This window comes from Bos javanicus, chromosome 11 (assembly GCF_032452875.1).
Source record: "Bos javanicus breed banteng chromosome 11, ARS-OSU_banteng_1.0, whole genome shotgun sequence".
NCBI lineage: Eukaryota > Metazoa > Chordata > Mammalia > Artiodactyla > Bovidae > Bos > Bos javanicus.
In genome coordinates this window covers 32161774-32179444 of record NC_083878.1, presented here as the reverse complement: position 1 = coordinate 32179444, position 17671 = coordinate 32161774, and the positions used below count along the sequence as shown (strand labels likewise).

Genomic DNA, 17671 nt, shown 5'->3' with positions numbered 1-17671 from the left:
CATCTAAGTGTTAGGAAAAGTAAACGCAGCTATGATACTTGCATCAATGCACAATGATCCCGATTCACTTAAGCAGAGAAGTGTTTTCTGGTTTAATTAAATAAACATTATCATTACTTCTTTTACTGAAGATATTATAGGAGGTGGGTATGAGGAAAGTATTGAGATAAAAGCATTTTATAAAGAAGTATGCAATATCATCATCAATGTTTTACCCACTTGTTTACTACCTTTACTCAAAGCTTTGAAATCAAAGATCTCTCACATTTTCTTAATGGTTACATCCATCCCAGTCCACTCCTGAACATTTATAAACTTAGGAAAATCTCTTCCTCTATTCAGTCAGAAAACATACATTTTGCAGCTTGTGTATTCAGTCTTCATTCATTGTTTGGAGGGGAGGAAAGTGGAGGGAAAGAGAAACAGACTCACAGGAAACTATCAAAAGACTAGCAGTCTAGTATGGAAGAGCATTAACAAAGCAATAGAAGTGTGAGATTTCACAGTAATAAAGGATCCATACTAAAGTGGAGACTATATGGTTGAGAGAAGATGAGGATAAAGTTGGGTTTTCTGCAAATTCTCCCATGTGTCTTCTTGATCTATGTTTTTTTTCCATCTTCAAGCTACTCTATCTCATGTCTTCCTTCTTGAGAAACACTTGATGGCTTTCCAGGGTTCACACTGGGAGGCCTGGGTCCTTCTCCATTAATGCTCATCCCAAACAACAACTACTGGGACAGCCCTTTGCTGATGTCTTGACCCCACCCTCATTATTATCTTTCTTAGTACCCAGTATTTGTGCCTTCTTGTGTTATTTTTTTAATTTAAAATTGTTCTGTTTGTTTTCTTACATTTTCTGTTTTATTTTGAATATACTGAAAGTTCTAAGAAGGTGGCCCCCAAGGCTGTTTTGTGTACCTTAGTATTAATGTCTTATGTCGTGCCTAGTAAATTGTTCAGTTCAGTTCAGTTCAGTCACTCAGTGGTGTCCAACTCTGCGACCCCATGAATCGCAGCACGCCAGACATATTTCTTGGAATTTTAAATTATTTTTTTCTATTTAACTTTATTTTTCCCTTTCTCCCACCTCCATACATTAACCAATGATAACAGTTTGGAATGAATCTTTCCTACACATTCACGATGTTCCTATGAACATGTATAAATAAAGGGTTGCTTTTCTCTCTTGTCACATAAAAATTAAAAGCATACTCTAGGAATTAAATTTGATTTTCTCCTTTCCTAATGTGTTATGGACATCTTTCAGTTCAACAGATTTTTCTCCAATTCCTATTTTTAACTCTGTTAAAATTCTAGGGTATAGGTGTGCCATAATTATGGGTGTCTAATAAATTATTGGAATAACTTACTCAATCAGAGCCCTGTTAATGAGCTTTTAAGTTGTCCTTTTCTCTTTTTTTCCTCACAACATGATCAGCAAACATCCTGTGTTTATATGCATGCTGGTGTATTTAATTCTTTAGACTATATTCTCAAAACTGAGGCTGCTTGATGAAAATATTTGTGTATTTTTTAACATTACTATTGTAAATTTTAAACATAAACAAAATTAGAAAGAATTGTGTAATGAACTCACATCCACCCATCAGCCAGCTGCAATTTAATCTTTTTAAAATTGTAATAGATGTTAGATTACTTTCTAAAAATTGAGAAATTCATATTCTCACTGGCACAATTGTCTATTTCCCAAGCAAATGTTCTAACCAAATTATCACCTTAATTCACTTTATTCTTCCAAGTTTGTTGGGGGAAAAAATACCTCCTTATTTTATTTTGACTTGCCTTGTAGTGAAATTGGGCATCCTGTCCTACATTTTTCAACAATTTGGATCTTCTGTTCTCCACTTGCATGTCTCTATTTTTGTCCGTTCTTCCAGTGGGTTTTTGCCTTTGTTCATAGCACTTAATACACGTTTTTATATTTTAGAGGTGTTAACTCTTGGTCTGTCATGTGTACTGCAGATATTTCTCCTTTCTGATCTGCATTTTCAGTTCATTAGTGACACCTTTTTCCACATAAAATTGTTATTGTTTATGCAGTCAGCTGTGATGATCTTTTGATGTATGGCTTCATTCCAAGGACTGTGATCTATGGAAGTTTCATGTCCACCTTCAAATTTCTTCTTACTGTCCCCTAAAAGTCAATATGCCGCCTCCAGTCTGACATTAGTTTAGTTCCTGAAAAGCAAACTCCTTTCTTCCTCAGTCATTCCATATATGTTTCCTTATGTTTAGAAGATTCTTCTGCCCACTTTTTACTGAACTACTCTCCACCGATTTTCCAGGTCTCAACATAAATATTACAGCCTCAGAAAGTCTACTTGACTCCCCAGTCTAAATCAGAAATCTCTGCTCTGCTCCTACATGATACTTGTCATTTTCCTTCATCACACATTTCAGTTATTGCTTTCAGCCTAGTTGTGTGATTTTTTTGGTTGTATAAATCTTTCCCTCATTATAATGAGGGTTCATGAGGGAAGGCATCAAGTGTGTTTGGTTAAAACCTCTTCCTTGGGACTTAGTATAGTCCCTGGAACATAGCAATAGCTCATCATATAACTGGTTGACAGCAGGAGTGAATATTCATAGAGAGAACACCATAAACAATGAAGCATTTTAGCTAAGTCTGAGAAATAAGTAATGCTCAGCCAAGCTAGAAAGGAAAGGTCATATGAGCCAGGCATGACGATAAAACTTTTATTGGTGTATGGGGATTGGGAGACAGCAATAAAATTATGACTGTTACTTTCTTTGAGAGAAATGGAAGACAAATTTGAATATGTAGCTGTAGGCAGACCATGAAGAACTGTTAGAACAGTGGTACTTTAGTAAATGCCATGACAGTTTCCAGGATTCTAGTAAGCATTTATGGGTACAATGACCATGCAAAAAGGCTATGAAGCTTGCAGATGATCAAGCTGTGGACACACAGCCATGATTTTCAGGGTCACCAAAGTCACATATGGTGTGATCATCCATTGCTTTTTCTGTTCTGTGTGGTGCCATTTGAGGTAACGGCTGCCCTAGGAGGTGCTCCCTATTCTCCAGGCACAAAACACGTTCTTCTGTGGCTCACATTGCTTCTCATGCAGTGCCTAGATGTCTGGTAAAGATAGTCATCATTTCAATCCCACATCAGTGGATTTCCCTTCAAACACATGCTTTGCTTTGGTGGTTTTGAAAGTAGTTTGAGGAAACATTTAGTCCTAGCAGCCAGGCAGGTGGTAAAGTTTTATTGATGTCCAAGTTCTTTCTGAATCTCTAATTGATTGAATAGGGATTGAGATATACTAGACATGACCTCCCTCAAGCAGTCTGACCTGCAGTAGTAGACATCAAAATGTGCAGGGCATGGATGGAGCTGTTGGTAGGGAAGATGAAACTGTGAGGGATTTAAAATAAAACCCCACCTCTCAAGAAACCACAAGATGAGTTGAAATTAGTGCATATCTTATAAATCACCGCCTACCTGCTTTCTGCAGCTGTGGCATTTAAACATGAATTTGTATGAGTCTTTACATGATCACTGGGTTTTATTTGGCATGTGTTGTATTGAAATACAAGAATGAAAAAAAGTAATATTTTTCTTTTTTTGGTTATGGGGAAAAAACTGCTAATCTCAATTCACAAAAACCACAGGAACCTGCAATTCCAATTTTCTTTTCACAGTATTAATGAAACGAGGTACTGGGAAAGTAATCTTCCCTTATAAATCTGAAGCCATTTTCAAGGCTAGCCTAGAATTATAATAACTTTCACATCTATTAAGATGCAGTACAGGACTGTGGTCTAATGAGATCATTTTAGGCAACTCTTTTTCGTCAGTGGGGTGGAGACAGAAATTTTAAATTGATTGATTTCTGGTAAGAAAGACTGACTGGTCAAAGACTCTTAAGTGCGAAACAGTTCAGCAAATGCATCTTTCCATTAGTTTTTGAAAAGGATTATTTAAGGTAGAAGATCTAATAATTTAGGGTACCAGAGTGATATATGTTGAGCATAATGGAGTTTTATGACCTTTATCTACTCCTCCGGATCTGAAATATATAGCTCAAATATATAGCTCCATTTTTTAAATCATGTTTTAAAATCATTGGTGTATTTTCTTTATTATTTCTTAATATTGATGATCTCTTACATTCTTTTTTCCTTAAAGCTTAAAAGCTGAATTTTCATTATCAGTATAAAGTGAAACTTCTGCTTCATCTTTCATATGAAAGGGTCACAGTTGATGATGTACCTATACACTAACAGTCTATATTGAAGAAATATAGTCTTTAAGCTGTATACAGTCAGTAAAAACAAGACCGGGAGCTGACTGTGGCTCAGATCATGAACTCCTTATTGCCAAATTCAGACTGAAATTGAAGAAAGTAGGGAAAACCATTAGACCATTCAGGTATGACCTAAATCAAATCCCTAATGACTTTACCATGGAAGTGAGAAATAGATTTAAGGGACTAGATCTGATAGAGTGCCTGATGAACTATGGATGGAAGTTCATGACATTGTACAGGAGACAGGGAGCAAAACCAACCCCAAGAAAAAGAAATGCAAAAAGCAAAATGGCTGTCTGGGGAGGCCTTACAAATAGCTGACAAAAGAAGAGAAGCCAAAAGCAAAGGAGAAAAGGAAAGATATACCCATTTGAAAGCAGAGTTCCAAAGAATAGTAAGGAGAGACAAGAAAGCCTTTCTCAGTGATCAGTGTAAAGAAATAGAGGAAAACAATAGAATGGGAAAGACTAGAGATCTCTTCAGGAAAATTAGAGATACCAAGGGAACATTTCACGCAAAGATGGGCTCAATAAAGGACAGAAATGGTATGGACCTAACAGAAGCAGAAGATATTAAGAAGAGGTGGCAAGAATACATAGAAGAACTGTACAAAAAAGATCTTCACGACCCAGATAATCATGATGGTGTGCTCACTCACCTAGAGCCAGACATCCTGGAATGTGAGTCAAGTGGGCCTTAGGAAGCATCACTATGAACAAAGCTAGTGGAGGTGATGGAATTCCAGTTGAGTTATTTCAAATCCTGAAAGATGATGCTGTGAAAGTGCTGCACTCAATATGCCAGCAAATTTGGAAAATTCAGCAGTGGCCACAGGACTTCAGTTTTCAATCCAGTCCCTAAGAAAGGCAATGCTAAAGAATGCTCAAACTACCGCACAATTGCACTCATCTCACATGCTAGCAAAGTAATGCACAAAATTCTCCAAGCCAGGCTTCAGCAATACGTGAACCATGAGCTTCCAGATGTTCAAGCTGGATTTAGAAAAGGCAGAGGAACCAGAGATCATATTGCCAACATCTGCTGGATCATCAAAAAAGCAAGAAAGTTCCAGAAAAAACATCTATTTCTGCTGTATTGACTATGCCAAAGCCTTTGACTGTGTGTATCACAATAAACTGTGGAAAATCCTGGAAGAGATGGAAATACCAGACCACTTGACCTGCCTCTTGAGAAATCTGTATGCAGGTCAGGAAGCAACAGTTAGAACTGGACATGGAACAACAGACTGGTTCCAAATAGGAAAAGGAGTACATCAAGGCTGTATATTGTCACCATGCCTATTTAACTTATATGCAGAGTACATCATGCGAAATGCTGGGCTGGATGAAGCATAAGCTGGAATCAAGATTTGTGGGAGAAATAGCGATAACCTCAGATATGCAGATGATACCACCCTTATGACAGAAAGTGAAGAAGAACTAAAGAGCCTCTTGATGAAAGTGAAAGAGGACAGTAAAAAGTTGGCTTAAAGCTCAACATTCAGAAAACAAAGATCATGGCATCCAGTTCCATCACTTCCTAGCAAATAGATGGGGAAACAGTGGCTGACTTTATTTTTTTGTGCTCCAAAATCACTGCAGATGGTGACTGCAGCCATGACGCTTACTCCTTGGAAGGAAAGTTATGACCAACCTAGACAGCATATTAAAAAGCAGAGACATCACTTTGTCAACAAAGGTCCGTCTAGTCAAGGTTATGGTTTTTCCAGTAGTCATGTATGGATGTGAGATTTGGACTACAAAGAAACCTGAGCGCCAAAGAATTGATGTTTTTGAACTGTGTTGTTAGAGAAGACTCTTGAGAGTCCCTTGAACTGCAAGGAGATCCAACCAGTCCTTCCTTAAGGAAATCAGCCCTGAATGTTCATTAGAAGGACTGATGTTGAAGCTGAAACTCCAATATTTTGGCCACCTGATGCAAAAAGCTGTCTCATTTGAAAAGACCCTGATGCTGGGAAAGATTGAAGGCAGGAGGATAAGGGGATGACAGAGGATGAGATGGTTGGATGGCATTACCAACTCAATGGACATGAGTTTGAATAAACTCCAGGAGTTGGTCATGGACAGGGAGGCCTGGTGTGCTGCAGTCCATGGGGTTGCAAAGAGTTGGACACGACTGAGCCACTAAACTGAACTGAACTGAATATTTAAGAAATAAAACCAGCAATACAAATGACCTGGGAACCACAATCTCACCCTGAAAAGCTAACTTTGGAAATAGCATGAATACAATTAGATTACAGTGAAAGAACCACTCATCAAGTATATAAAATATTTTCATAAAACTGCCAATTTGAGTGATAAAAAGAGCATCTGATGACATGGTTATTGCCTTGGTGAAATACATGGTTCCACTACCCACCTCATTTTATGTAACAGGAATTAGCACTTTAAGCATGGTTTCTCTTGTAAAACATTATGTAAAAACATAAATCAAGAGCAGTTTTGTTTTTTAATAACAAAATTAATTTAATTGCTCTGTTTCCAACCTCAGATGGATTTCAGATTCTTTCCACTGCACAGTGAAACCTTCTTGGAAAAACTCATTAATGTTTGAAAATTTACCTTTCAAAATGAAGAGTTATTTTAGAACTTCAGTTGTGAATCATCTTTCAGAGACAACATGAGGGCTTTATTCTCCCCCTGTGTATAGACTAAGGTTATGACCAGACCAGACACAAACTGGCACTGGTAAAGACAGGCTCTGGTACAAAGCTGAATGGCCTAACATGCTCCTCATCTTACCATCTTCATAATCAAAGTTCTTTTTAATTGTAATAAAACATTATTTCATTTGATAAAACATTGAATTTCATTCTGTAAACAAACTTAGGAAGTTAAATTTTTAAGTAAAGCAGGCCTATATAAAGCACCAAAACAGTATTTTAATGAAATAATTACATTGAGACTTTTTTTGACAGTTGGGACAGTTTTAAAGTGTGGTGTGAAATCAGGAACTTGGCAATAAGTTTTGTTCCTCATTGAACACCCGGCTGAGTAAAGCACCAGCTTCAAAAAGGCAGAGTTCTGACCTCGCTGGCCTGGCCTTCTTCATTTACGCAGTTGGGGGATCAGTGTGCTCTCTAGGAGCCATCTAGAAAGATATCAAGAGCTGAGAGAGGGATGCAGAGAAGAGCTAGGGAAGGGGAGGAAGTCTGCAAGAGAGAAGGCAGGCAGGAGCATGGAGTAGGTGACAGACACCCAAAGAAGCTAGTGAGAAATGAGATTTACCACAGGGTCCTCTCTGTTTTACAGCCTATTGTGTCTCTTAAACCTGTTTGTTCCATGGTGTTTCACAGCTAGATCTAGATTAGTTCCTATTTGGGGATATAATACTCTTTCACAGATACAGTGCCAAGAACTGTGTCAAAATAAAAAGGACCATTTCTTTTTCTATGGTAGTAGTTTTAAAAAGCTATGCAGCAAGTTAGGGCTAAGTTAAATTTTTTAATATTTCACTGTTAATTTTTTTTGTGCAGAGCAACAAATGCAATTATTCTTCTTATGTCACAAGGCCCTGGAATATATCTTTTGCACTTACTATGCATTTTCACAGTGAATTATTATCTGATGTAACCTAAAATTGGTTTGAGGTATAATGTGGAAATATGTTAATAAATGTCCTAGCACCTGAAAGACAGTGTCTTTCTAAGTAACCACAGTAATGATTTGACAGTGAAAAATGAGAAAAGTCATAGAACTAGCTTTTAGGATTTTTGATAATCTGGGTCAAAACAGACCATGTGCAAAATTAGAGGCCATCAGATCTTGCTGAATATTTGAGAGAGAAAGAGAATTAAAAATCAGTTTTAATCTGTCCCTCAGATAGCATTATCTTTACACAAGTCCCAGAAATAGTCCCATAGCCATTTGGCTGAGAAGTGGCTTATACGAAAGAGGTTATAACCCTTGTGACAGCCTTGTGTCCTTGCCACGACAACCAGTACCGTTGAGACACTTAGCAAAAATCCCGGCAAAAATGAAAAGTCTTCCCCTTGCCATCATGGGGTACATGTGCACTTTCCCCCCCATGTAGTAGACCTAGCGCTTGCATTCTGTTTCCTGGGGGATATGTGGTGATTCTCGTCCTTCAGTAAAACTTAAGATACAGTTACATGGGAAAACTTTAAGTAAAATAATCTATCACTATAGTGTTCATATAAACTTCATATGTTCATATGTAGTTTGTGATGCCTTTTATTTTATGAATCATTAAAATGGGATATGTGGGAATAAACACATAGGATAGTTCATCTTCTCTACTTCTTTTTTTGCTAGCAAGCTACCCTCAAATCAAACTGTGTGCCACCAGTGGAGTTGGATACATGTTCATTTCCAGTTATACCAAATAATATGTAAACGTCTTGGCTTGTTCACTGCCCATCATCAGTCCTACTGAAGTTTTCCATTGATCTGGGCTCCTTGTTCCTCTGAGCCCCATATAATGAGTTGGTTGTGTTAGCTTGCTGCTACTGCTGCTAAGTCGCTTCAGTCGTGTCCGACTCTGTGCGACCCCATAGACGGCAGCCCACCAGGCTCTGCCGTCCCTGGGATTCTCCAGGCAAGAACACTGGAGTGGGTTGCCATTGCCTTCTCCGTTGTGTGAAAGTGAAAAGTGAAAGTGAAGTCGCTCAGTCGCAGCCGACTTGTAGCGACCCCATGGACTGCAACCTACCAGGCTTCTCCATCCATGGGATTTTCTAAGCAAGAGTACTGGAGTGGCTTGCCATTGCCTTCTCCATGTGTTAGCTTAGCTTTACCTATAAACCAGTTAACTTTTGACTATTTGGGGACTTGTTGCTAATCTATACCCATTCCATTTTTTTAGTGCCTCTCTTTTACATGTTTTTTAAGTGTTCTCATCCCTTGCTGCAACAAAGAAAAGGAGACTATGTGAAAGTAAAATTTAGTTCATTTATTTGTTTTTTAGCACTACTGGAAAAAAACACATTGTAGATTTTAAAAAATTATTTATAATGTTTCGATTCAGTTTACTAGGATGTATAAAGAGAATACAAAATACCAAAGTCATTAAATACAATTGCTTAGGGAGGTCTCTGATTAAATTTCTCTCTTCATACTGTTATGAATGGTGAAAAAATGACTGTATTTTTTAATAAAAATTTTTTAACCAATTTATATAAGAAGGTATTTAGCCTTTTTAGGCTTCCCTGGTAGCTCAGACAGTAAAGAATCTGCTTGCAATGTGGGAGAACTGAGTTCAATCCCTGGATTGGGAAGATCCCCCAGAGAAGGGAATGGCAACCCATTCCAGTATTCTTGCCTGGAGAATTCCATGGATAGAGGAGCCTCAGTTCAGTTCAGTTCAGTTCAGTCACTCAGTCGTGTCCGACTCTTTGCGACCCCATATACTGCAGCAGTGAGCTACAAAGAGTCAAACATGACTGAGCAACTAACACTAGCCTTTTTAGCCATTTATTCTATTCTCTACATTTAAATTCATAGGAATTTCCTCAGAGATATTTCAGCAATCATCAAAATAAACCATTAATGACCATCAATAAGGGAAACCACATTTATAATTCATAAAAATATGTAAATTTCTCTAGCCGTTTTTGTACATGTGAGAGAGATGTCCCATTAACTCTTAAGCATGTAAGTACGTAAGTGATCTTAGCATAAAAATTAAGAAAATTACCACTTAGCTTTCAGATTGGAAGCATAAGCAGAAAACATTGTTAAATAATCAATTAAATATGGAACCAACTGCATATTCCAAATAGACCTATCATAATACCTGTGGTGGTTATTAATTTTCATTGTGAATCAGGAAAAAAGGGGGATAAAATGTTTCATCATTGGGTTTGTGGTATCTATTTTCATGATATTTAGAATTCTTATTTATGTATGAGTTACAGAGCTATTTCAGGACTGCATGAGAAGCAGCATTTTGGCCGGAGTTCCAAAAGAGACAAATGTTTTCCTTAATCAGGAGGCATTTCTCAAATAGCTGTATGGCAAAGTGGAAGCATCTGAGGCTTTTGCTTTGGTCTTTGTCATCTCATTTTAGTTTTACCATCAATTTGGTTTTGGTGTGCTCCTTCAACAGTTGTGAAAACATATAAGAAATTTTTGAACAGATAAAAATCAGATTAAAATTCTCTGATAAGATAGTCCATTGACAATACCTACTCCTAAATGAAAAAAAAAAAAAAGTACATGTATATTCTTAGTTTAGAAAATATAAAATGTAGAGACTTCCCTCTTGGTCCAGTGGGTAAGACTCCATGCTCCCAATGCAGGGGGCCCTGGTTCAATTCCTGGTCAAGCAACTAGATCCCACATTCCACAACTGAGTTCTCTGTGGCCCCAACTTAAAAAAAAAAAAAAAATCCTGTGTGCAGTAACTAAAGATCCTGCCTGCTGCACTAAGACCCAGCACAGCTGAATAAATAAATTAAATATCTATTTTAAAAAAGGAAAAAAATGTAAACCCTCCATTCCATTAAAACTCTCAAGTCTGACTATCATGAACTATATGATTAGGATTTTATCTCTCTTCTCTCCATTTATTTCTGACAGACAAAGTGAGGTAATTATGAAAATGTGTTTAAAAGGAAAGCATTCCAACAGGTGGGGCAAATGATTTAGGTAATGTTTAAATAAAACCCTTTTCCAGCTTTTGAGACACCATGGTGAGAGAATGCTCCACAAAATGAGCAAGTAGAAAGTCGTCATTTAGTGAAAGTTAGCAGCTGAGCTAATTGGCAGACTTTGGCAAAGATGAGGTGTTTGAAAGAGAAAGTGCTGCCTTCGGTTTGTCAGGTAGTGACAGAGTTCCCGCAATAGGTTCTGTTCTTGAGAGGAAATTAATTTCCTGTAATCAAATGCTGTGGATTATAGTCTTCAGCGCCTTCTGCCTTGGCCACAGAAGCAACTCCAAGGCGTTTTAATTTGGCAACATTACATGCGCTTTTGTAAAACAAGCAGGGGATACATTCAGCATACAAAGGTTTCACCTGCTACATTTTGTAGCTCCAGAGCATATTGCTTCTTTGAAAGCTGTTCCTTTGTTAGTGACTATATCTGTAAGGCTTTATTTGGGGAAGGAAAGGAAAATGACAGCAAGAAACCCACATTTGGCAGATGAAATCCTGGTGATGTTTGAAAATGGAATTATAAAGCAGTATGGTGCTAAGTGATAGATAAATGATCCCCAATAGCTAATAGGGACTTTTGTAGAAATATTTTAAAAATTACTAATAATAGTGTAATAAAAGTACCATTTTAGTCTTTGGAAATGTTCAATTTCTGGTGTGTATATATATATATTACACACAAAACCTTCCACATATACACACATACATATATTCAATATTTATGCAATCTTGAGATTATGTAAATTCATTCTGCATAATTTACAAAGAATATCATTTTGAAAATTATAGAATTTTAATTCATTACATCTGAAAAGTTATCTTTTTTCTATAAAACAAAGGAAAAGATGGAGATTCAGAGAAAGAGAGAAAAACACAATCCTTAGGGAAACATGACCTGGGATCAGAGATGAGACAGAATACTACCTCTACAGTTCCTTTTCTTCTAAGTTGTTTTAAATAATAAATTTATAAGGTAAAGGAAAAGAACCGCTCCCCTCTCTTCCAAATCTGCAAGCTAAACCCCAGGACTTTTCTCCCTATCTGTGATTAATTTCAGTGACTGACTTCTTGGAGAAAAATATTTGAATGCCCCCTGCAATCCACTTCTTGTACCCAAGGAAGAACTTTATACTTTGGAAAGTCAGAATGAGGGTTTTATCAATTGAATAAAAGTGAGGCAGTCAGCCCTTTATTTATGATCATCTGCTACATACTGAATTTTGAGTCAAAATCATTCTAGATAGTCTTTAAAGTATGTAAAAATATTTTCTTACTTTCTCCTCTCAAATTTGGTCATGGTGATCACTCAACCACTGCCAGTAAATGAATAATGTACATATATATTTAGGTAAACAGATAAACCTTCAATAGTAAAGGAAATCAGTTCTGTTTTAGTCTGTACAATTGTGAGTAATGCTCACTTCCGCAGCACACATACTAAAACTGGAATGATACAGAGATTAGTAGGACTCCAGGGATGACACAAATTCATGAAGCCTTCCATATTTTTACAAACATCTCATACAGCTCAATCTCAAAAAAATGAACAACGCAATAAAAATTTGGGCAGAAGACCTAAATAGACATTTCTCCAAAGAAAACATACAGATGGCCAACAAACACATGAAAAGATACTCAACATCACTAATTATTAGAGAAATGCAAATCAAAAATGCAATGAGGTATCACTTTACACCTGTCAGAATGGCCATCATCAAAAAATCTACAAACAATACATTCTGGAGAGGCTGTGGAGAAAAGAGAATCTTTTTGCATTGTTGGTGAGAATGTAAATGATACAGCCACTATGGAGAACAGTATGAAGGTTCTTAAAGAAAGTAAAAATAGAACTACTATATGATCCAGCAATCCCACTACTGGGCATTTACCCAGAGAAAAGCATAATTCAAAAAGACACGTGTGCCCCAGTGTTCACAGAAGCACTATTTATAATAGCCAGGATGTGGAAGAACCTAAATATTCATCAGCACGGGAGTGGATAAAGAAGATGTGGTACATGTATACAGTGGAATATTACTCAGCCATAAAAGGAACAAAACTGAATCATTTGTAGAGACATGGATGAGCCTAGCAACTGTCATACAGAGTGAAGTAAGTCAGAGAAAAGCAAGTATTGTATATTAATGTGTGTATGAGGAATATAGTAAAATGGCATAAATGATGATATTTGCAAAGCAGAAATAGAGACCCGGACATAGAGAACAAATGTATGGATACCAAGGGCTATAGGAGGAAGTGGGATGACCCGGGAGATTGGGATTGACATATATATACTATTGATAAAACATATAAAATATAGGAACCTACAGTATAACACAGGGAGCTCTACTCAGTGCTCGATGGTGACCTAAATGGGAAGGAAATCCAAAAAAAGGAGATATATATGTATATATAAAACTGATTCACTTTGCTGTGCAGTAGAGACTAACACAACATTGTATATATATGTATATACTCCATAGTTGGAGTATAGTATATAGAGTATAATAGATAAAATTAATTTCTAAAAACTGTGACTAAAATAACACTTTTAAAAGCAGTCAATTTGACTCTTCAAAATGCCTGTTTTATCTTATTGTTCAATACTGTATTCATTGCAATAGGAGGCAATGTGATTTCTGAAGTAATCCTAAATTTAGCCATCATATTTCAGTCAAGAGTTAGCCATAAGCAGTCTGTATCAACATCAATTTGATTCTTAAAATGATTATTCTCTAATATTATATAGTCATTATGATGCTATACATTTTCCATGTTGAATTTATTGCTTTTCACCTAACACAGCAATATGGCCCTTTAGAACCACATGGAGCTAATTTGGAGCTACCCTTACAACACTCTGTTAACAAAAGTGATCTGTGAAAAAGAAAAGATGGTAACAGATCGCTCTCTCAACGGTATGATTCATTGTCCTTAGTTTTTAGTGACCACCAGGTGTAGGCATCACTACACTTACTAGCTTCAGTATCCTTTTTCAAGAGCAGTAGGCACAGGCATTATCCATTAGGCATGAAAATAGATGGTAAATGTGACTCTCTGACATTCGGGAAACTCCATAATCACTCGGTGTTTTTTCTCACCCTCTTTCCTACAGCCAACCCAACACGGGCAGGCGGGAGAGAGCCGTACCCAGGCTCAGCGGAAGTGATTCGGGAGTCCAGCAGCACCACAGGCATGGTCGTGGGGATCGTAGCCGCTGCCGCCCTATGCATCCTCATCCTTCTCTATGCTATGTACAAGTACAGAAACCGGGATGAAGGCTCGTACCACGTGGACGAGAGTCGAAACTACATCAGTAACTCAGCACAGTCCAATGGGGCTGTTGTAAAGGAGAAACAACCCAGCAGTGCGAAAAGCGCCAACAAAAACAAGAAGAACAAGGATAAAGAGTATTACGTCTGAGCCCAAGATCTGAAAAAGGACCCTTGTATAGAAATAGTCTTCATTTTATCCGAGACATAATATAAACTTATTTACTTTCCTTTTTATGAAGCACATACAAAAGAAGACAGGGAATGCAATCAGGAAGGAAAGACTGTTTTTAAAAAATAAAAACAAGTATCTCATGCTCTTGTTTCTCCAAAAAAGAAAAAATAAATAAATAAACAGGGGCCAATAAATTCCTTAACATCCACAGTGTTTTAATTTACTCTGCCTGTCTTTATGTTGCTGGAACATTTCTAAAAGACAGTGATGACCACATGCATTCATAAAGCAAAGGAGTATTACAACATCGGGAGGCACAACACAAAAACAACACAAAACACAACACAGAAAAAGAAGCTACCTATGATCCCAGATTTAGCCAAAGTGCTAGCGCTTTCCTGAGAAATCAGTTAGTCTGATGGCCAGAGAAGACTCATTTTGAGTGACTCCACCTGCAAACCTTTTCCGAGTTCACCGCCTGGCACAGCTGGAACAGTGGCTGAAACGAACTTGCACTTGAAAAAAAGTGCTGACTTTTTTGAAGACTTGTGTAGGAACACATTCAAAAAGCCCCTTTCTGGTTGTGAGGGAAAAAAAAGAAAGTATGGAGGCCTTATTTTCAACAATGTGAAAGATAAGGCACATTTTCACACTAAAATTTCAAAACAGAAACAACAAAAAATAAACAAGAAGGTATAGATGCAATCATTGGGAAATTTTCATGCACGCTTAATATGTTATTACATATGTTTATATAAAATCCATTTCTGTGTGCTTTCTGGACTGTGATAAGTGATGTTTTATAGCCTGTTGTATAGAAAATGCAAACTATATCTCTGCTCTTCAGCCCTTTTTGGTAAATTCAATGTTATAAGTGTTGCTAACTATAGGGAGTTTTATGACATCAGATCAGCAATTATTTCAGGGTGGTTTTTTTTTTTTTGCCACCATTATAAATTGCCAAAATTACTTAAATTTTTTTTAAATTACAATGTAGTGTTTATTCTAAGGAAGATATGTATGAATGTATATAAAAAGACTCAGCTACTTTTTTTCCTTTACATGTACAGCCTTCATTCTGTTGCAATTAAGTTTTAGTATTTGTATGAAAGGTGTGGATTAGAAGGCAAACTATATACATATGTATCCTATAATCTTCTTTACTCCCCCAAATACTCACATTTCCCACATACATTCCCATTCATGATCACAGATATGTGCACACACACAAATACACACACAAATCCAGAGGAATCCATCAGACAGGATGGAAGACCCAAACATACATATAATAGAAAATATTTACTGACATATTGAAAAGCAGGAAGGAAGATAGTTGTGCCAAGATATTGATGACAAATGGGGTGATTTGCTTCACTGAGATATGCTCCTGGGAAACTTCCAGAAGATTTTAGTCTCTAAAGAAATGGAACATTTTCTTATCAAGTAAACTATCACTGGTATCTTGCTGCATGAATATGAACCATTAAGTGGGCAGGTTGCAGAAGCAAAATTGATTGATCTATACCTTAACCCTGGCTGCTACAATGGAAAAACTTTGTTTCCAATAAAATTATATATATAGTCTCTGAACCTGATGTGCATGATAAACATTTTTGGAAAGTAAACACTTTCTCAACTAAAAAAGTATTTTCAGTAATTTTTGATTCTATATTACTATCCATTTAAGAAAATCATTATCTGTTGATTATTGACTATAATTTAACTTTTCTGGTTTTACATATATATCATTAAATATAGCTTTAGTTTAACACACATTAAGTAGTGGAAACATATAGATTATATGCTTGTTTTGCATATTGTTTCAATGATGTTCATAGCAATAAATTATTAGTCTGAGAAGGCAATGCAAAGGAAATGCAATATTAGATTGGAAGGTGATGTCTCAGTAAAAATTGGTTGCATTACTTTAACATCTCCTAAAAGAATATTAGATTTTATAGAAGAGAAGAAGAATTTTACAATTTGCTTTAATCAGAAAAGGCAAAAAAATGCAAAACATCTTTTGTGATACTTCAGTTGATGAAAAAAGCCAAGAAGTGGCCTGGATTATAGACATACAGCACCTTAGATATATGTATAATTCATAGCAAATCACCACCATCTATGGTTGCCAAGTAATTGTCATATATGAAAAGTCCTAAAGGCTTTTCATGACCCAGAAAGTAGAGGTATGAAACTAAAAATTTAGTATCAATTACTTGTGTTTCAGATTTTCTTCTTTTTAATTTGCCAGGTTAAAGAATTCATAAATTTCTTTGTAGTTGCTGTTTTCCTCTCATCCAGTCTTACTCAGGGAAAGCCAGTGAAACAGAAGGTAAATATAAAACCACTCATTTACATCTTGAGGTTTGAAAGAAACAGTTGCTTTTCCATTTAATCTACTGAACTTGAATTAGTTTCCATCCGGAAAGATTCTAAATTGTGATCGAAAATAACCAAAATAATGGTATTTTTAAGCAGTATATCTCTGAAGCATGTTGTTTGAAATTGATTTCAGTGTTTCTTTCCAGCATAAATTTTTAAATTTCATGCAATATTGTTACTAAAAATATTTCCAATGTAATGGCCTATATGAAATCTAGCAAATTTTTTTCCTGTTTGCTTCTTTCTTTGTGAATGGACAAAGAAAAGAGAACACAAGCTAGGGAGAGAAAAGGCATGAATGAAATCCCAAGTATCTTCATACCAAATGTATCAGGGTTCCATGTGTAGTTGGCAGTTAATAGAGGATTTCACACTACCTGGCATAAATTTGATTAGATCTCTAGACTGTAACTTTTCTGATTGAGTATGCTTCTTTTTTAATCCATGTTATGTGTTGCCTTTTTTTTAAAAAAACAAAAAACAAATACTACAATAATGTGTGAGGTGGTCCATCCCTAAGACATCAAAGAAAGGCCACATGACCCTACCCTTCTAGTGCTTTGTGTGATTGGGTATCTAAGGGTTTTGTTTTGTTTTGTTTTTCTGTTGCAAGGCCAACTTATCCATTATTGGAAATGCTAAGCAAGTGGAATTTACTGTTTTGTTAATAAAATATTTCTTAATACAATGGTGGTTTTATTGATTTTTTAAAAGTAATTGCGACACCCGTTGGGGACAAAGTAGCAGCCTAAAGAAGACTGCATTTGAAAGGAAAATGCATCCTTAGACAAGCAAAGGAAAACTACCAACGCTGTATTTTCTGGATTTTAATATTCATTAAATTAAACACCACTACACTGACACACTTAAAGATGCAGCCACTAAATATACCTTT

At 36.4% G+C, this 17671-nt stretch overlaps 1 protein-coding gene and 1 pseudogene across 23 annotated transcripts in view; both read left to right on the top strand.

Moving 5' to 3' along the window:
• Positions 1-17464, top strand: part of NRXN1 (neurexin 1) — a 1221129-nt gene extending 1203665 nt beyond the window's left edge. For all 23 annotated transcript variants that reach the window (XM_061432330.1, XM_061432331.1, XM_061432328.1 and 20 more), the window contains one exon: positions 14057-17464. In XM_061432330.1, the coding sequence (XP_061288314.1) occupies positions 14057-14364 (308 nt within the window). In that variant the 3' untranslated portion in view covers positions 14365-17464. The remainder of the gene's footprint in view (positions 1-14056) is intronic.
• On the top strand, positions 12355-12451 carry LOC133257866 (U6 spliceosomal RNA; annotated as a pseudogene).
• Positions 17465-17671: the final 207 nt, after the last annotated feature.